The sequence below is a fragment of the Pomacea canaliculata genome, linkage group LG11 (genome assembly GCF_003073045.1).
Source record: "Pomacea canaliculata isolate SZHN2017 linkage group LG11, ASM307304v1, whole genome shotgun sequence".
Classification (NCBI taxonomy): Eukaryota; Metazoa; Mollusca; class Gastropoda; order Architaenioglossa; family Ampullariidae; genus Pomacea; species Pomacea canaliculata.
In genome coordinates, this window is record NC_037600.1 from 14,841,978 (window position 1) to 14,861,750 (window position 19,773).

General features: G+C 38.4%; 3 protein-coding genes across 5 annotated transcripts in view; 1 reads left to right on the top strand and 2 right to left on the bottom strand.

The window, feature by feature from the left end:
• Positions 1 to 452: 452 nt before the first annotated feature.
• LOC112575075 (mitochondrial-processing peptidase subunit alpha-like) lies at positions 453 to 7,813 on the bottom strand. The gene is made up of 12 exons (XM_025256630.1): positions 7,591 to 7,813; positions 6,947 to 7,152; positions 6,637 to 6,716; positions 6,099 to 6,181; positions 5,332 to 5,434; positions 4,839 to 4,931; positions 4,145 to 4,426; positions 3,423 to 3,634; positions 2,371 to 2,461; positions 2,088 to 2,150; positions 1,651 to 1,795; positions 453 to 1,181 (listed from the first exon to the last, which is right to left on the bottom strand). The coding sequence occupies exons 1-12, from the start codon at positions 7,644 to 7,646 to the stop codon at positions 1,012 to 1,014; spliced, it is 1,584 nt and encodes a 527-aa protein (XP_025112415.1). The 5' UTR covers positions 7,647 to 7,813; the 3' UTR covers positions 453 to 1,011.
• A 30-nt stretch (positions 7,814 to 7,843) lies between these two features.
• On the top strand, positions 7,844 to 12,747 carry LOC112575076. 2 transcript variants are annotated; one of them, XM_025256631.1, is made up of 7 exons: positions 7,844 to 7,879; positions 8,070 to 8,216; positions 8,578 to 8,711; positions 9,287 to 9,791; positions 10,120 to 10,329; positions 10,916 to 11,068; positions 11,468 to 12,747. In XM_025256631.1, the coding sequence occupies exons 2-7, from the start codon at positions 8,078 to 8,080 to the stop codon at positions 11,839 to 11,841; spliced, it is 1,515 nt and encodes a 504-aa protein (XP_025112416.1). In that variant the 5' UTR covers positions 7,844 to 7,879; positions 8,070 to 8,077; the 3' UTR covers positions 11,842 to 12,747. The 2 variants fall into 2 exon arrangements, with proteins under 2 accessions (XP_025112416.1, XP_025112417.1); XM_025256632.1 differs by lacking the exons at positions 7,844 to 7,879; positions 8,070 to 8,216 and having other exon boundaries at positions 8,589 to 8,711; positions 9,403 to 9,791.
• Positions 12,748 to 13,491: 744 nt separating this feature from the next.
• LOC112575465 overlaps positions 13,492 to 19,773 on the bottom strand; it is a 67,560-nt gene continuing 61,278 nt past the window's right edge. For both annotated transcript variants that reach the window (XM_025257347.1, XM_025257349.1), the window contains exons 9-11: positions 19,366 to 19,567; positions 18,963 to 19,059; positions 13,492 to 18,295 (exon numbers count right to left, since the gene is read on the bottom strand). In XM_025257347.1, coding sequence (XP_025113132.1) covers positions 17,566 to 18,295; positions 18,963 to 19,059; positions 19,366 to 19,567 — 1,029 coding nt within the window. In that variant the 3' untranslated portion in view covers positions 13,492 to 17,565. The remainder of the gene's footprint in view (positions 18,296 to 18,962; positions 19,060 to 19,365; positions 19,568 to 19,773) is intronic.

Genomic DNA, 19,773 nt, shown 5'->3' on the forward strand with positions numbered 1-19,773 from the left:
TGGCAATGAGCTGGGAGGGCTATGCTAACCGCTCAAGAAATGTGTGTAAATCTGCTGTGCAAGGTAATGAGGAAAACAATCTTGTTTCAGTGACTAAGACCGTAACATGCCCCCAAAATATGCTATATACCTTGTGTGGGCTCCTTAACTCTTGCCAGTTCAGAATTCTCATCTTCCAAGCAAGATGTTGCTGTTCAATTTATGAGTGAACTGTTAAATGGCCATGTAAGCAGCAGTCATTACTGTTCCATTAGACAAGCTTGGTTAATGGAAGGTTGGCTGCCAGTGCAGGGTTAAAATATGAAACTTGCACATTTAAATATAACGCAGCTATTTCCACCCAATTCACTACTGCATGAAAATACAGTCCCTAATTTGTTGAGGTAATCTGTGTGCAGTAAAAAAATTACTCTGACCATAATACTAACAGATGTCCAGTGGAATGAAGGTCATAAGACAGTTCCTGTTTATTTACATCACAATTTTCTTCCATTTCTAGCATCCATCAAAAGGCAGACAGTTCCAGATAGCAACCTGTCAATTTACCAAGGCAAATTTTGTGTGCGAGTATACATATAAACAGTGAACAGCTTAAGACTTCTCAGATATCTCGTAAATATTTAAAATGTTAATTATATTACCCCTACCTTCTGCAACTGCTGCTTTCTTTCGACTGTTAACTGAAGTTGTGTATTAATATGCCAGAGGCGATGATTCTAAAAGACACATAGAATGTTCAGCATAGGAATCATGGCCCATAGTTTGAAGCCATTCAGCACATTAAACAAAAAACACATGTTAAAGCTTTGTTCCTTTTTTCCAGTTAACCCCCTCTCCCCTTCCAATCACAAAGGAAGATGTTCTTGTTACATTTGTCTATAAAAAGAGTTTTGTGGCATTAGCTAAAAGTGCTATTAGCAAGGAGCAGGTTTGGGGGCTGAGCAAGGTTTAAATTTAACTTCTGCAGCAAAACAGTAGGAACAAAAGTTTTGATCTAAGCAAGATGACGTGTTATCGGAACAGGAGAAATTTCTTTGGCATCCGGCCATTCTTGCTGTTGAGAGCAGTTTCAATGTCGGCATAGTGTGGAAGCTGGTCTAATGTTCCATATGCTGCTACTGCTGGTTTGCTCCGCAGCATGCGGGTTGCAACCCGCTGAATGTCGCTTTCAGTAACTTTACCTTAAAGAAAAAAAAATTTTAATTTGCATCATCCAAAAGCATGTTCAAGGGCTATTTCTACATCACTGTTATTTTTGTAAATTAGTAGCAATCTTTTAAGCAAACAGTCAAAACTTATTGTTACCTCCATCTAATACAAATGTTAGACACAATGGGAAGGTAGCAACATATAACGGACTCATGATCCAGAACTAGCGGTGGCTTTGGGGGAGTGGGGAAATTATTCCAACACACAATGCGCAAAGAGACTTGGATGGCAAGAAAACAAATGGTGAGATAAACTGAGACGTCAGTACTTCTACTTTTGGGAAGAAGAATTCAGCATGTACAGGATAAGCATGAATCACAAATATGCAACAGTGACAGAGGTTTTTAATGAAATGCATACACCAATGTATCTCTAACCTGCAAGGTCCCCCCAACACCAAATACTTATAGAGTTTCAAACAAAAGCAAGACTATTATTTACCAATTTCTTCGTAGTAGTATTCTGGCTGTCGGCGCATTCCTGATGCTAAAACTTGCCTGCCAATATCTTCAAAGACAACAGGGCGGGACTCAAGATTCATCATCAACATTGACTGGAGTTGTCTCTTGGCACGGGCCAGTTCATCCTTGAAAAAAAAAGAGTCAAGGTATTGGAAAAGATGATGGGTTACAATTGTTTCCATATTTATCCAAATTACTTTATTCAACTGTCAATAAACCCTTGTCTCCCCCTCCCCCCACCCCTTGCAAGTAGGCCATTTCCATCTAAGAAGTTTTCATCTGAATCTGAGACCAAGATACTAAGGGAATATAACACTGGTGTGCTCCATTTCAGTTTTTTGTGGAACAAGATCAATACTCATCCTCTTAAAAAAGAGGACTTCACCTTTGAAAGTAATGTGTCAAGACAATACTCACTGGGTACACCATGCCAGCTGTGTAAGCAAGTTCCCGCACAATAATCTCCACTAGTTCTTTAAGCTGAAAACACCAACAAAAAAATCTTTGTAATTAGGAATGATTATTTGCAGACAGCTTTATTTTTTAAAATTGACCTTAAAGTTACAAATAAAAATAAGTGTTACCATGAAAGAACATAATCCCACTAAAAACCAACAGCATAGCTTCACAACAGGGAGGACACTACAACGGGCATTTATCTAAACATAAATCTGGGATCCTTGACCACACATGCACTTACTTTAGATGGGTGGGCACTGGCATGTATGCAGAAAAGGCCAGAATCCTCATAGGCCTGGTTGTAAGCTGTAGCATTGTACATCCAGTGATACCTGTAAAACAGATACTTGGATCTATACCTGTTCACTGTTATCTAAACCCTCACTCTCTTTTACTACTGGTGTTTTGTGTCACAGAAAGATTCTCTAGACTTTGAACTTGGATGATTCTGGACAGCTTTAATCTTTTTTTTTATTTGAAGGTTTATTGTCTTAATTGATTTTTGTTAAGTGAACTAATCAGTTCAGACTGGTGTCTAAAATGTGAATTTAATTTTAAACAAGAATGCAGAAAAATACTGGTTACAAATGATTATAAGGGCTTTGAATAAACACAACCATCTCAATACTGTAAAACTCCACTGAAAAGGTATTCACAGATCATACAAAAGAATACTGCTTCCACCTTTTTCATCTTTGCATACATTTATCTTTCCCATCCTAAGTGCAGTCTTTGGGCTGCAAAATGCTGCACACATGATAGGTCTGCATAGATCATATAATCACCTCTTGTTCCAATGATGGAATGCGAAAAGAAATATATCCATCTATGTTTCTGCTTTTGCAATGGCTGATCTGCCCAATAATTATCTACTTTGAGAAAAGGTGAACACATATAGATTTTTGTCTGGGGGAAAAAGTATTTTCTGCTAGAGTTCAATAAATGTTAGGCAGATTTCTTGTGGTTGCAGACATCGTAAGCAGATGTGCCAACTACTTCTTACTAGCACCTTCACTTCTTGGAATGTTTGAAATAAGGCTAAGTGACATCAATGGGAACTAGTGGGAGGGAATGCCATCCCTGTTTGAAGAGTTTCTCTTGGCTATTTCCTGATAACTCACTTCCTTGATTCCAAAACTGAGAAGACTGTATCCCTATTTGTTTCTGCTATTGTATCTTCTTGCTTTTCTCAAGGGCTTCCAGCCCACCTGGTACCACACAAATAATCTATCAAACAGCAAACCCATCAATCACCATCTACCAGTACAAGAGATCAAGATATTCACAACATACTTGTTCAGGACGTTGAGGTACAGCCTAGTGTACATGCCTTTGCCAGGCCCGCCAGCTGAGAACGACCCTCCACCCCCCATCATCATGTTGAGAACACAGAAGGCAATGAAGTCAGGGTCTTTGTGGGAGCAGCTCTCTAGCCCCACTACAATGTGCGCCAGCTCTGGCATTGGTGTTGGACCAAGGCTGACATTGGACAAGTCCTTTTCAACCTAAACAGAGAGCTGGAGATAGCATTCAAGAAAGCAGCTGCACCGAAAAAAAAAAAAAAAAAATCATGTGTTATTGCACTGTATTAATACCATGATTAATATATTACTTTATACGAACATGATATTGTTTTACATGTATATATTATTATCGCATGTGTGTCCCTAATTCACGGAAATTCGCTAATCGCGGCTGGTCTTGGAACCTATCCGGCTATCCCCCGCGATAAATGAGGGAACACTGTAGTGTCTTTCTGTTAAGGGATGTAACTCTTTTATAACATGATTTGCTTAGCAAATGACTTTATTTCATCTCTTTCTGTTTACATAGTTTTATAGTAAAAATCATTAAATACAATGGACACAGATGGGCAACTTGAACTTAATAGCCTGAGGTGACAGATAAATATGTCTGACCCAGTCTCGATGTGTTAAAAGCTGAAGACACACTGGTCTCACGAGCATGCAAAACATTCAACTCAGAAAGGAGATGATAAACAAACTACTACTTACACTAACAATTCCTCCTGTGTACTGTGACACAGACTGGTCTAGTGGTCTTTGGTTAGCACCTGCAGGCAAGCAACTGGTCCATATTGGAGGACCACTCTGGGCAAAATGTTTCTGACAGCTCTTTAAGAGTTCCTCATGTTCCATACCCACCCCTGCAACCACCATACGGTCTGGGGTATGCACGCTTTGCATGTAGCTGTAGAGTATTTCACGAGATATCAATGGGATGTTCTCTTCTGGACATATTTTGGGCAACCCCAAGGTGTTGTCTCTGTAGGCAGCCTGAGGGTGTGAAAATAAAAAATAATCTACCCAAGGCAAAGGCAGCACATTACTCAACCCTATCCAAGGCGTTAACTTGCTTAATCATTAAATGTATACCTACATCAAGTGTCTATCAAAAACACAAATGTTTTAAATTTGTACAAAGCTTCAGGATAAATTTACAACTCTCTTAAATCTCAAATTTTACCAATTCCGTTCTTTCGTCTCCACCTCTTCTTTCCAATGATTTTATCGTTTGCCTTTCCAGCAGCTCCTGGTACTCATGTTAATAAAAACTGATGACGATAAAAGGGCAGGTTTTTAGGCTACTTTTAACTCCTAATAACTGACTAGAGATTAAGTCTTAAACAACTGACATTCAAAAATTTACGTCAAAGGTGACCCAAGCTTAGGGAATTATAGTACTCACTGCGTGTATCATCTCCATTAAGAGAGGTTCTGGGTCTGGTCGCATGTTAAGTGATTCCAGTTCAAAAGAAATGGTCATTCTTGCATTCTCCATCTAAAAAGGAAGGCAATGAGGTTTGTAGTCTGAATATAAACTGACATGCACCAAGTACACGTTTTGTTAAAGATCTTTTCCATCTGTTTTCTAAATGATCTGAATGACTAAGATCATAAGAGAGAAAGAGGGAGAAAAAGAGGATGCATGCACATAAGTATGTATGACAGAAAATGAAAGCACTAATATAAAAATACTGAGTATTAATAAGAAATAATATTGTATTCCTTCTTTCTACAATCGTCAGGCTCATTAAGTCCATTGTTTGAAACTGAAGATTAAAAAAATAGTGGTGACTACCAATTTTTCAAAGCTACAAGAACAGTTTACACCAACTTTCTCTCTTACTCATTCTTGTCACCCTTAAATTTTCTTATCTTCTTGGCTCAAAACAACATACCTCTTCGTCTGTTATCAAAGGCTGCAAAGCAACATGCGAAAGGATATCCACCACTTTGTCAAGACCACGAGTCTCTGCAGAGACTGCATATATCAGCGTGTCTCTATAATGGGGAAACCAAAAAACATATTAAAAAACCAAAAATACAACCATCAAATGTTTACAAGTATATATTCATAAGGTATGTTGAGGTGTTAATGAACTGGCTTTATAAAGAAAAAGATTATTCTTTCATTTTTCTATTATTTTAGCTTCAAGACCAAACTTCTACCTTAAGTTTGACCTTGGGGAGGGAAATAAGAAGCACCTTTGTGCTGGCTACCCTTGTGGTCATGCTTTGTTAATTATTGCACTATCTGGCCTAAAAAGAGTACCATCATCTCCTTCCTCTCTGCTAAACCATCCTTCCCTGCCATATGGTACAAGCTCAGCATTTAACTAAAAATGGCAGGCACTGCATTTTTCAAATGCATTTCAAAATATTTTAACTAACAAATGGGGATTTCTCCAGAAAAGCAACAATGATTTTCACAGCAGAAGGGAAAAAAATCCAAAAGCCAAAAACTATGCCCTATTATCGGAAATGTCTTATTTTACAATCAAGAAGCTAAAATATCAGAAGCAACATTAATTTGCTAACTAATGATAAAGCCAATGGATGCAACTTATATTGATCCATAACTATATTTAGTAACATTGATTTCAGGGGGGTAAAAAGCACAACGCTTATAAACTATGCAATTTATAAAAACTAAATGGCACCATACCTAGACCCCTGGCAGTCACATATTCCACCCAACTTCTCCAGGTTTTGAAGAATCAGGTCTCGATTCTTGTACTTGGTATTTGACTGTGCACAGTTGAAAGTAAGTCAGTTGTTTTTTACTGGTTGAAAAATTACTGGGCACTAAAAAAGTTATTTTGAATAAACAAATATTAAAATCTTGCTGCTTCATTTCTTATTCTATCTTCATCAGAAAAATTTGTAAAAGTAATTTAAGAAATTTGACACTTATTTTTAAACTATTTCTCCAGTAATAGGTGGAGAAGGGTCACAATGATCAATTTGTCTTTTGGCCTCGGGTCAATTTGATTTGTGATGTTGGGATGATCTGGTCTTGCACAGGGCAATCAGGCCATGGCAGGGGTAAATCCAGCTTTGGGGTGAGATAGATATGACTAGGGTAATGTTGTTTTAGGTCAAAGTGGGTTACATTATATAGTGCATGTAGCAGTCATGCAAGACACAATCCTGATTTTTCAAAGACACAGTCAGATTAAGGCATTCCTTATCATAATACTCACTCCAAAAGCTAGCTTTTCCAGAAAGTGGGAAATTCCGCTTGGGTATGCCACTTCATATCTGGAGCCAGAGTTGATCAAAACTAGGAAGGATAATAATATCAAGATGTATTGTTTGTAAAAATAAAATCAGTTGCAATTAAAAAGTGTCATCTTACAGACTGAGGGTGTCAAGATTTTATTCAAATAGTGATGGCTTGCATATCAATTTAACTGTCTATAATTTCATTTATGAAATAAAACATTAAAATAGTTAAATGAATAGAAAGTAGATGCTCGATTTTACATGTGGGTGACTTATGATAGCACCTACCTCCTACTGTACAAAACTGCCCAAACTTGTTTTCGGAAGCAACACGAAGGCCATTTTCTAATACAGTAACCTTTGTTTCGTGTTCTATGTCACTCGGAGCTGCATACTTTGGTGCTGGAATAGATGTCACTGGCTGAGCTAAACTTAAAGATGTAATGTCTTTTCCTCCAGTGCTCACACTGCAGAACTGTCGTTTCCCCCTACGTCTGAAAAAAACACAACAAAGCTAAACTTTGCCTAAAATAAAACTTGAACAATAAAGAAAATGGCATAAAAGAAGAATATAAAAATAATCTTAAGATTGTAGTGTTATCGAGAAGTTTGATTATAATCTCTGAAAAGAGATGTCATTTCATTGACTAACATAAGATTTTATTAAACGAAAGACACTTATTAAATTAACTAGATAATTTAAAACATTTTACACAAAGCCCTAAGTAATCATGGCTCATATTTATTTATATCACAAATTATATAACCCCAAGGTACAGCACCAAGTGGTTACCGGTTTTTACAACGATGCGTAACTAAAGGGAACCTTCTAGTTACTCACATTTTGAGGAATTATCAACGAAACATATGATTAACCAAGCATTAATGATCTTTATAAATCTATTTTAATTACAGGTATATCCAGCAGTTACCTTGAAAATCGTCTGCAACCTTGTAAAAGCATGCGACTCGCTATGCGTGTCGCCATGATGATTGTTTATTAACGGCACTGAAGCAAGATCAGGAGGAAAAAAGACAGCAAATTCTTAAGGACAGAATATAATAAATAAAAGTGTAAAATGAAAACTGTAATGGATAATTATAAAAGAAAAATATATAAAGTGCAGTGCTTGAATTTTGTAGATCGAAGTATCAAACGCAACTCATTTACTCAAGGAGAGTGAAGTCCCCTTGATTTAGCGCGAACGCAGAAAAGCTAAGGTCCGACAATGTTTGTCGTTGGGAACCCAAACTTTTCATAAATAATATAAAATAAGTTTATAGAACAGCTGCAACAGAGGGTTATAAGAAAATTGTTTGAGATTTATTGCTTTTCTTTTTAGTAGACTTAGAAGGTTGATCAAAACTCATTATTATTTACCTCATTGAATTGTTTTTTTTTTCATTGCAGCAATCTCAATGGAAAAAGAAAAAGAAGAGTTGGATCTGCTTCTACTCCAATCCTCCCTGAAAACTAAGTATTTGTGCCAGAAGGTTGTATACAAAGAGGTCACAGGATCTACTATGGATGATGCCAAGAAAATGGCAAAGGAATATGGTTTGTAATGGTCGATGTTTATGATGATGGTGTGATATTGAAAAAAAAAAAAAATACTATTAGGGGATTATCACTTATGCGTGAGCATGGAAATAGATTAAATTAGTTATCTCTGTGCCAGATGGCAACAAAGCTGAGTCCTCAAAGCACAGATTGTGCTGTTGTTGCAATTGCTCTTGGTTGATCTTCAAAGGATGCCTATTAGCTACTATCATTCTGTGCTTCTCGTTGGTAGCATCTGGTCTGTTTAAGATCTGTGACATATTTTTGTCTACTTATCATCATTCTGTTCATCAGATTTTTTTGTTATCTGTTTCTGTTTTTGTTTGTGAAAACTCACAAGAAGAAATCACTGTTACAGATTACCCTCATGGGACAGCTGTTATTGTTGAACGGCAAATGATGGGTCGTGGCACCAAACACCACCAGTGGCACTCGGAAAACACAGGAAATATTTATTTGTCCTTCATTTTGTACCTGCCACAGCTAGATGTTGTGAGTATTGATTTGAGGCTTACCATGAAATTGAACTTAACCTGGTCAAATAAACTCGGATAAATAGAATGTCTGTATGAATATTTGTCAATTGAAAGAATAATCTTAGACAGGAAACTCTCTGCTCTTTTAAATTTATGTAGCTATCAAAAATGAAATTGTTGTTTAGTGTCATGTGTATCATACTTGGATGTTTTTATTAGTAAGGCCTTGTGAACAATTGGTTCTTTAACTCTTAGAGCACGATGAGCCACGATCATGGCTTTGCCAGAGAAGCACGGGCAAAGTTAAAGTTTTCTCCTTTCCAGAAATGTATATGTTTCATGGTATAATTTTTACCTGAGAGCAGCAATAGTAAAAATTATCACCTGCTGTCATCTTTAGTCTTCATTTATTAGCCAGTCTTTGTAATACTTTTACTTTATTGTTGTGCTCAGAGGGTTAAAAGCTGATGTGTAACTGAATGCAAGTAGGTGTAATTTTATTTCTGAAATTATCAGTCGGTTTAGCTTAAAGTCTGAGTACTAAATCCTATGACAGAATTGTTGCAATGAACAGTACATCACTATTGTAAGAGCTTGCAGGATGATTTCTTGCTCGAAGTAATTGCGTGTCTGGCTGTGGTACAAGCAGCGCATAATCTGGGGGTCACTAGTGCTCAGTGTAAATGGCCAAATGATGTGTGGGTCAGAGGTCATAAGCTGGCTGGTTTCCTGTCAGAAAATGGAAATCATAGGAGGAGAGTGGCAGCAGGGGAGCAAGAGGAAAGTCTGGTGATTCTTGGTGTTGGGATCAATGTAAATGCAGACCCGCGTCGTGACTCATTGTTAGCACCCATTGCTACCAGCCTACGCTGTGAGCTAGGAGGAGCTCATGTCAGTCGAGAAAAATTCCTTGCAAATGTTTGTAGCTTACTAGAGGAGAGACTTGAATGGCCTGTGAAAACCTGCTTCCAAGCATTTACTGGCAACAATGTGTTCCACCCCATGATGTGTGTTAGCGTCCATGATTATGAGACAAGCAGAAACTTTGAAGCAACATTTGGCACTTTTGAAGAGGATTGGGACATAACATTGACAGGTGATTCAAGATTAAATTTGACATAAATTTATTATAACAGCGGAAAAAAAGCTTTACAGTTAGTTTTGTATCTGCACATTCTTTCTTCCACACACATTACCCCTTCCCCTTTTACACACCACCCACATCATTCATGTGTTTATAAATGCAAATGCACACACCCACACACAGTTAAAAATATATAAAAAAAACCATCTAGGTCTTTATTCCATATGACACATTTATTGGAAATAATCCATACAGCATAGCCTGATGATTCTGTCACTCAACTACATAGTATTATTATTTAGGGAACTAAATTAGCCTAGTGAATGCCCTGTGCTTGCAGGATTGCCAGCAGACATGAGAGATGGTGAGGTGTTAAAATGCGCTTCACAGCGATTCGCCATACGTCCATATTGCGGTCAGACTGTGTTTGTATCTACAGTGGGTGATGATGACACATTAATTTCCCAGTTAATGATTCAGTGTCTGTCAGCACTGCTTGACACTTCAAAGATTTCAGTCAGACCTCTCATGTGGAAAGAGTTTACTTCAGGTAATCCTAATTGAGGATGAGGTTTATTTTAGGACATATGGTAATAATGAATATCAGTGGATTTAGATGTTCTAACAAGATGTTTTGAATTCATATGTATAAAAATTGACAGCAACCCATTAACTTTTAATTTTTGTTAATTGCGGCCAGACATGATTATGCTTTATTAACTGCAATTAGAAAAAAGCATTACTCCGTCTTCAGAGATGTACGATCCAGTCATATTAATTATTTCAGAGATTATATTCTATATTTTATTCTATTTAAAAAAAGGAAAATATCTGTAGAAGATGATTGCAGTAAAGTTTTGTTAAGTAGGAGGAGTACATAAAGAGCTTCTATGATTGTAAAAACTAAAGCACAAGTTAGATGATGAAGGAGACATGAAAGATGACAAGGAATTCCTACATCTGCTTTAAGTGATGTCCATGTCTCCTCTGTTCTTGACTCATCTGATTTAACGTTATTTACCTTTATGTTCTTAAGATGTATTCCATCCACAATTGATTGTACAATTTTGCCAAATGTATCATGTTTGGTAAATATTGCCAAATATATTATAGTGGCTGACATCCTGATTGTGTAGAAACAGCTGCATGGAAAAAGAGTGCCACTCTGCTTGTACTGGCTGAAGTGCCAATTGCTGATGATGAGAAAGTATTAGTTCTTCAGTTCCTTGAGAGTGGTTTACCTGTCCTTGTGTCAGCAGCTGGTGTTAAATTTGTCTGTGGCCTTCTGAGTAAGTTTGGCATAGTTTTAAAAAACATTTTAAAGGCTGAACATTTAGGTTATGGTGGGAAAGAATGGTTTGACCTAAGTGACAGGGTGATGAAGAGCACACACAGGGCTGGGTACCTCAGCAATCATTCCTCTATCCTAATAGTTTTTCTTTGCTGACTTCTTCCATCTTCCATCTGGCCTCACCATCCTCCACTGAATTGAATCCATTCTTCCTATCAGATGATGAAAGTTTGGCTTTTAAAGACCTTTTGAAATGTGGGAATCAAGAAACACAATTGCAGATAAAAATGCATTCGCAGAACTGACCATGTTTACTTGCTGTTTATGTATGTATATTTTTATGTGTGTCTGTTTATATATGCATTTGTATATACACTTATGCAAATTTGTGTTACAGATATAGATTTCAAGGTTGAATCACAAGTGGACGAACACTGCAGAAGTGGCTTGACTATTCAGTTAAAAGATCAACTCAATGGGGCATCTCTTACTTTTGTCACTGGCTCTCCTCCATGTTGTTTCTCACCCTCAGTGTCCTACACAGTTGTGGCTGAACACATCAACACCATGGCAGAAGAGGAAGAACAGATACTAGGTGCTGCTGCAGTGATTGTTCAACCCACAGGCCTGAACAAGGTGGGCTTAATTGGGTTTGACATTGAGAAAAGGTTTTCTCGGTCTGTTGATGTAAGCTCGCCAGAAGCTGATGATGTCTTCAAGCTAGATGTTTTGATTTTGTCAATGTTTAAAGTACTTGTGTCTGATGTCTGATTCTGACGAAGAAAGATTTTGTTTTGGCTTCTATTTCCTTCTCATCAGTCATTCTTTTTACCGAGTCTTAAGGCAAGTTTATTTGCAATCTACCAGTCCAAACTGCTAGCATTTATCTACATCTATATTCAGTTTCTAATGTCGCAGAACTAACGTGACCAAAGAGCTTATGTTTAATGGTTAGTGTTCTTGACTGTGAAAAAGAAGGTTGCTGATTTAAAGTCTATTTTATGCTTGTGGCTTAAAACTCTTCCCCCTTACCCCCATCCATAACCCCATCCTACAGCATTCCACAATTAAGTGATTAATTTCTCAAGGTAAAGATGGTGGAAGAAGAGAATGGGCTTTATCTTGCACATTCCGTGCCCTAAAAAAATGAACTCCTTACATACATTTTCTACAAGTGCTGGGCTACCAGACTTAACATTCGCCTTACAGATATATAATTGTGATATTTAAGCACATTTATTGATTGTTTTGATTTGTTGTATGCTACAGTGTGCAGAGTATTTATCTTGAAGACACAACATAATGTTGGCATTTGATATTGCTACATGAGGCTTGATATTAATCTTTGATATTATCAGTTGATCTTGTCACTTGATACTGGTACATCATATTGACAGTATTTGCTGTTGGTTCATGATATTAATATTTGATAATATTGCTCACTATTGGTACTTGATACTTGCACTTGTATTTTGCATGAGGAACAGAATATTTGTTGCATGCTTTCTATTTTTTATAACATATATTTTGATAATACCATTCTATCTAAACAAATTTTGTCTTTGTTGTGCAATACTTGCAGTATTTACAGTTTGTCCATGAACTGTGATCTTTTCAGTATTGATCAAACATTAAAATTTGTAATTGCCCAGGAGTAAATAAATATACTCATTTTTCAGAAGCAAAAAAATGTTATCAGCTTTATGATCAGAAAAATGTCACAAAAGTATTGCGTTACACAGCTCGTTTTAACTTTATGCTTCTAAAATAACTGGCGTTTTCCTTAATCAGTTTTGGCGGTGTCTGACAAGAACCCTAATTCAATCCGACTTTTTTGGTAGTTGCCTCAGGGTACTCTCCCCTTACTGAGGAGAGATCAGTTTAAATTAATGCTTCCACGAGCGTCAGGACAAAATCAAGGAAGGGAATGGGTTGAAGAAGATGCCTTTTTTGCGCACACGCACACACCAGATAGAGGCCGGTTGATTTAATCATTTACCAGAATAAACGTCCGCTCGACCACAGCCACGAGTCGATCTGATCACAGCCAGGAATGATTCACACAAGCTGTGAATCACAAACATTTTAATCATATCAAAAGCCGGAAATAATAAGAATTACAGAAGTATTTAAGCCGCCAAACGCACGAAAAGATGCTAAGGAGGCAAGAATGTGAATGTCGTTCAATGTTCTTCTAATAAGTCTTAATATGTTGAATTTGTATGGCGCTTTTTTCCCACCATTATAGGCGTAAAGTTGATAGAATTGTTTTTTGTTTTTTTTTTGAACAGCGTGAAAATGTAATAGTATTTTAAAGCCGACTTTGATAGTGTATTGCTTTACATACATGCACCCACAGACTCATCTTCATTTCTTCGCGAGCAGTAATCCCTAACATTTCAAAGAATCATACTGCATGCCTTTTGATGTAAAGATTTGGTCTTTATTATTCAAGGGAAAAACAACACAGAAAGTAATGAGAATAATCTTTTATCTGATTTTGATTCGTACAGCGATGAGCATAATAATAAACACAATCTATTATCATGTGAGCATAGGTATGGTGAACAGCTTTCGCAGTTTCTATGAATCTAAGGTGGGAAGGAGAAACAAATGTTAGAAAAGAAAGACTGCGACAAACGCCGCTTTCGGCCCCCCCCCCTCTCCGAATAAAATGGCAGCTACATCATAATCTGTTTATAATTAGTGATCCTATGGCTTCACCTGCGAGAATGATTCACTACTGAAGCTCATGTTTTAAGAATATATACATTTCACATATAAAATGCAAAGTACAGTATGTGATAGCCCTAAAAAGATCTGCAGCAGATACACTTTACATGTGATGCACCACAAAACGTGATACATTGTCGTTCTTCACATACAGAATATTCCGACAACCTGACTGTGTCAGCAAACAGCCAACTAAATAACGCCTACACCAAACACGGTACACATCAAAATTACTACCTACAAGCTCAGGCAGGAAAATAGTGCGCATAAGTAATATTTACATTATCTAGGCGGCTCTATTGAAAATAAATCCAAGTACGCTTTTCTGGGGTTATACACTGTGGGGTTTGCAAGCCAAGAACGTGCATTTCTAACTTGAAGTTTATGTGGACAGAGCAGGAAGACACATTGGAACAAGTTTGACTTACCGGGGCTATAACAACGAAGTGCGCTTTTAGGAAACATTAAGGACGGACCAAAGAGATTCCCTGAACTCTGAAACCTGAAAGAAGTTACATACGTCAATGGACACGTGCAAAAAAGCGAATACTAGGCGGTACAGACTTCTATAGTGTGCTGGGCGGTGCTATAAAAAGCGATGTCATATCGTTAGTGCTTAGGTTTAGGGTCAGAGCATCGATTCGGCGATGCAGACGCCATTTATGACTAGCGGGACGTAGGTGGAACAGGCTTTCGAATTTGTTTCCTTGTCTACGTGAATTCTTTAGTCTTGTGAAGGTTTAACCATAACATCTGGTCTTGTGTGCTTGCTTCACATTAGTTTTGTGGGCCTAAGCTAGAGTTGTAAAGTTCATCAAATATCCTCTTCATGAAGTCAGCAAAGATTTGTTTTTTTTTAAAAGTAGACCAGTCTCTGAATATCGCCAAGTCTGAATATCTTATTCGAACATAGATATATGGTTTATTTCCTATTAAAATGAAAAAATGACAAAATATTAAGGTTTGCTGCCCTTTGAGCGATATAATCATATTTTTGGCTGTCAGACACAACCGGCAGCAGAAGTGGAAAAGAGTGCCATTTATCCCCTCTTGTACAGACGTCATGTGGCTACACTTGGCGTGAAAGAATAAAGCAAGCAGCAGGGTTTCACAGCGGTTTTCGATGGAAACCACTCAACAGATGACCGTGTTTTCTTTAACGCCAAGTCCCTTGTTCATAGATGCTCTCGGCCGCCCGCTGTCTGTTAGCAATTCGTAATGACTAGAAAGTTATTTTTTGACTCGGTTATGTTTACATCAAAAGACAGTATTGCTTTTTACGACGGATATGTCGAATATGTCCTAAATGGTTCAGTTTATGATAGAAACGTATATATATATATAGTCATTGAATTGAATAGGCAGTGTCCAGTTTGGAGGCAACCATATTTTGTCTTTGCACTGAAAAATATTGACAAGTTTTTGACCAATGACTTTTTTTCGTTTTGCTCTTTGTTTCTAAAGTGGCACAGACAAAGGACACTAGAAGTCTCAAAACCTTAGTAACCAATCAAGGTACGCTAAATGATACAACAACGAAATACTTGTTCGTTCACATTTGATTGCATCTTGAAGCATTATTAATGACAAAGGGGGAAAAAAAAAGCTTTCCCCATGCATATACTTTCACACGTCAGTCTCAAACATATTATAGCATGTAGGATTGTGAAGGCATGCCATACAGATGAGATACTCGAGTATTCCACCAAAATTTAAAAAAAAAAAAAAGTAAACAGTGGTAAGTGGGGTGTGGGTAGGTGAAAAGGAGGAAACATGAAAAAAAAAAAAAAAAGAAAATACCTCAAAACATCGATGTTGATATTCTAAACTGAAACAAATATGTGTCTGAAGAATTTCGAGCAAGCGAAACTAGTATAAATGCTCTCTACCTTTGGTATGGTCAAATCTCAGCTCTTAATCTTGTTGGTTGAAAGCCGAAAGGAATGTTACGGCGGCCATGAAACTACTTCAAAGAGTGATAAATTGTAAGAACAGAAAGTAAACAGCAGATTGCATACATATCATCCAGCCAACAATAATAATAATACTAAGGAGTAGTGGAAGACATAGTCTTGAATGTAACCGCAACCCAGCACGTTCAAATCTAAGCACAGCACGCATTGTTTGATTTTGAAGAGATTTTAAACACAAGCTGCTCTCTAAGAGAAACAAATATTCCAGCAGAAACAACTCAAACAAGTATCCTAGCACCTAGAATATCTCTTTAGATCTTCGCAAGAAAGTCACAAAAGTAACCGACCGAAGCCTGTCTTAAGCAGTCTCTAAACACTTGTGCGATTTCTTTGTCTTCTGAAGGAACTTGTTGAAGGGGAAAAAAGCCAGATCTCTTCTCCCTTGAAGTTCAAGCAAAACTACGTAACCAACAGAAAGTATTTACCTAGACCTGTCTGCCATATTCTGGTTTGGGTTCTCCGTATCACAGTGAATAGAAACTGCAGCTGTCAACAGCGGTCGGCGACACGACGGGCGGAGTAGTAAAGGCGGTAACACATTTCTGGACTAGAGCAGGTGAGAGGCGATACTGATGCTTTTTTTTTTTTTTTGGGGGGGGGGGGGAGGAGAGAACTGACGCATTTAACGAGATACTGAGTTTTACTAAACCACGGATTTCAAACTGGCTGGCTCTGCTTGAAGCCATCACGGCGCCATATTGTTACTCGTAAGGCAATGCTTTCAGCACGGATGTGTAATACAAGTTCGTGGTCTCGGCATTTGGAATACCTGCCACTGTATTTTCGGATTTTTATTAAATGTAATTGCATGCATCCTCCCTCCACTGAACTGCTTTAGTTCTTTGATTTCAAAATTGATGAAGTAAGTGACAATCTGTTCGTGTTCCATGCTGGTTTAGACGACATTAAGAATTCTTGTTTTGTAAAGTGGATATAGCACGATATAAATTCGAAATAAACTGTGTTATTAGAGGTTATTATTATTATTGTAAGATGGCTCCATAGTGGCTTCAGGAAGTTCTGTTACAGCTTGTTTATGGTCTGTCCATTAGTTTTAAATCAGAGTATATGAGAGAAAGGCGAACACAAAAATGCTTTTATGCATACATTTTTTGTATTATGTTTGTATGCGTGAATGCACCATGCGTGCCAGCCTGCATGTTTGTATGAACGAGGTCATGACCAACACTATCCAATAAATCACTTTGTGCCCCGAAAGATAACCTCAAACCAAGAGTTAAGCTTTCTTAATGGTGGAACACAATAATTGCGATTAGCAATAAAGGGAATCTAACAGGTGCCACTCAGAATTGGTTGAAAACAACAGCGCGTCTGTCTTACCTGCATTACAATACTCAAGAAAACAAGAGCTTAAGATCACTGTTTTTTGTTATTGTTGTTTTTTGCTTATTCTTATTTCTACCTCCTCTCCGAATCCACCCGAATAACGTCCACCACATTCAGTGCAAGAATAGCCGAATGAATCAGTGAACGAACAAAGTGACAAGTTAATGTATTCTTAACTTGATCGTTGCTGAAATGCGCCATCAAACATTAGTCAGCATCAGCGAAGGAACTGTGGCGAGACATTTTTGTCTGAAGTTCTTTGAAATCAATGAAGATGTCGATGGCAGCTCAGAAGGACTAAAAGTTGTGATGTCAGCTCATATGCATCGACTTACAAGAACATTGACATTTATCATACACACACACACATGTGACGCTCTCACACTCACTCTTATATAAACTGTAAAAATTAAGAATTAAATAAATATAAAAAATAAAGATACTACAAAACAGCTGCTCCACTTCTCATTGTCAACACGCTCATTAACAAGGTCACTAGGCAGGTTAGCTCCTGCGTCAGCGCCATTTGAGAGTCTGTACCAATTCTGCTGGCACCGGAACTTGTTCTGGAGTCGGAGGTAGGTTTGGGTTCCCCCTCGTCATCCGCAACGCACCGTTTTGCTTGTCGGGTGCCCAGCACTTCCTTCCCTCCTGGCGAAGCCCGCTCGCAGTAGTCGAACTTCTCTTCACAGTTGCACGTGAACCAGGCGTCCGCGAACCCCACTCCATCGGGTCCCACCCCCCTGATCTTGCTGACGATGTAGTAGCCAATGTCGCCGACGAAGCAGGGGTGTTTTTTCGTCTCCTGCAGCTTCTCGCGACACTTTTGCGAGCACCGGAGCTGCTTGTCCGGGTAACAGGCTTGCAGGACGGTTTTCACTATGCTGATGGCTTCCTTGCTGGGCGGTCGGATAAAGTCCTTCCAGCGACATCCTTGGATGGGGTTATCCCAGAAGTCGGGCAGAGTTCTCTCGCATGAGATGAGCGAGCGCCGCGAGGTGCACCACGGCTGCACCAAAGTCGACTGCAAGGGGAAGTAAGTCAGAAAGCCGAAGCACATCTCATCGGAGGTGCCGTCCCCGTAGCAAACTGGCGAACCGGAAGTGGGTCGTCGAAAGACGCAAGTGGTTCGGATCTCGTCTCCCGGGTGGAGCTCTACAGGGGGATCCAACCTGCAAGACACACCCGACATACGTGTAGGTTAAGCTTCTGCGGGTAGGTTGCAAGGGGAAATTAAGTGCAACCAGTAAAAGCAAAATCAAATTAAAAGTTGCAGATATATCCCTAAATATAGCATTATCACTAGTTTGTCAGAAAACATCAGTTGATCCGAGTTATGACGATTTAAAGGCTGTAGCCAATGGGAGAGCTTTTAGTTCATGCTAATGTGTTGTCTCTTAGCAGTTAGCATAATTTAGAGACGCTTTAAACAATAATGTCTTGCTATATTCAAAATGTAGGCGACAAATGTGATTTTCAAAAGCTTGGTTTTAGTGATTGAAACAATGTTTTCTAAGATATGAGGAAATTATAATCTTGTAATGTACCAAACCCTGCTGCAGCCCATACCAAAGAAAATTTGCAACAGGGTTGGACTTTAATACTTTCTCCAGCTCCTCTAGAATAGTTAAAGCTTGCACCGCTCTTTTGATACCTAAATATTAAATATCATAAATATCATTTAACGAAATAAATAAAAAAGATGACTCGGTTAATTTTGATTCAAAATTTCAATGACAGCTTTCTAACATCGAACTTATCACCTGTGTAAAAATTGTGTCGTCTGTATTACATGTGTAAAAATTACGTGTATAAATAAAATCACGTCTTCTTTATTACCTGTGTACCACAGGGCTGTCGTAGTCATAGGTGAGGTCAACTGCCAGGTCTCGAACGAGGGTGCCATTTCTCAGTAGCTCCATGCGCTGCGATTTACCTGGACAAATAGTGTACTCGTAATAGTATGAAGGAAATGCGCTTATAAATTCCATCATCATCATCTAATTTGTCATCATCATCCTAATCACTTAACACAATCAATACATCGGTAGAGTCAGTTTCAGTCGCCGTGAAAGGTTCGGCGACTTGCATGCTAGGTGACAATTGTCTGTCTACACAGTGTGTTAGTCTGCTGGGTTGTGAACAAGTATTGTAAGCAACTATTTAGACTTTGCCCATAACAAAGAAGCGAAGGATTTCGATTCCGGCAATGGTAGGGAACATCCAAAGCGCGTGCGCCTACCGAGGTGGTGCATGTGGTTGATGGCTTGGGTGATGCGGATGCTGGACGGGAACATGGCGGTGAGGCAGTGGCGGGGACAGGTAGACGTGTACGTCTGCAGGGATTTCGTTGTGTTGACGTAAGCCCTTGTCGCATCTCCGCTGCCTCCCTTCCTCATCTTGCCATCGTCGTCATCGCCATCGTTCGTGGAAACAGGGTCCACCTGACAAAGCACACACAAGATGGTTTCTCTTAAGCATCGTGGCTACCACACTAGGCTTCTCACAAGACATTATGCAAGGCCTCCGTCGCTGTTAAAGCTAAACTTAAGTAATACCACTCAGTGCACACTCATTTCTTCTTTTTATGCAGCTATTTACTAATAAGTAATACTTATAATAGTATATAGCCATACTTACAGTAATATTA

Excerpts from the sequence above, each read along its gene's own strand:
- LOC112575076 (XM_025256631.1), top strand. The coding sequence starts at position 8,078 with ATGGAAAAAGAAAAAGAAGAGTTGGATCTGCTTCTACTCCAATCCTCC. Across the intron at positions 8,712-9,286 it reads ACCTGCCACAGCTAGATGTT|AGCTTGCAGGATGATTTCTT; the intron begins GTGAGTATTGAT and ends CACTATTGTAAG. Across the intron at positions 10,330-10,915 it reads GTGGAAAGAGTTTACTTCAG|AAACAGCTGCATGGAAAAAG; the intron begins GTAATCCTAATT and ends CTGATTGTGTAG.
- LOC112575075 (XM_025256630.1), bottom strand. The coding sequence starts at position 7,646 with ATGGCGACACGCATAGCGAGTCGCATGCTTTTACAAGGTTGCAGACGA. Across the intron at positions 7,153-7,590 it reads GGTTGCAGACGATTTTCAAG|ACGTAGGGGGAAACGACAGT; the intron begins GTAACTGCTGGA and ends TGTTTTTTTCAG. Across the intron at positions 4,427-4,838 it reads TAATGGAGATGATACACGCA|GCTGCCTACAGAGACAACAC; the intron begins GTGAGTACTATA and ends TCACACCCTCAG.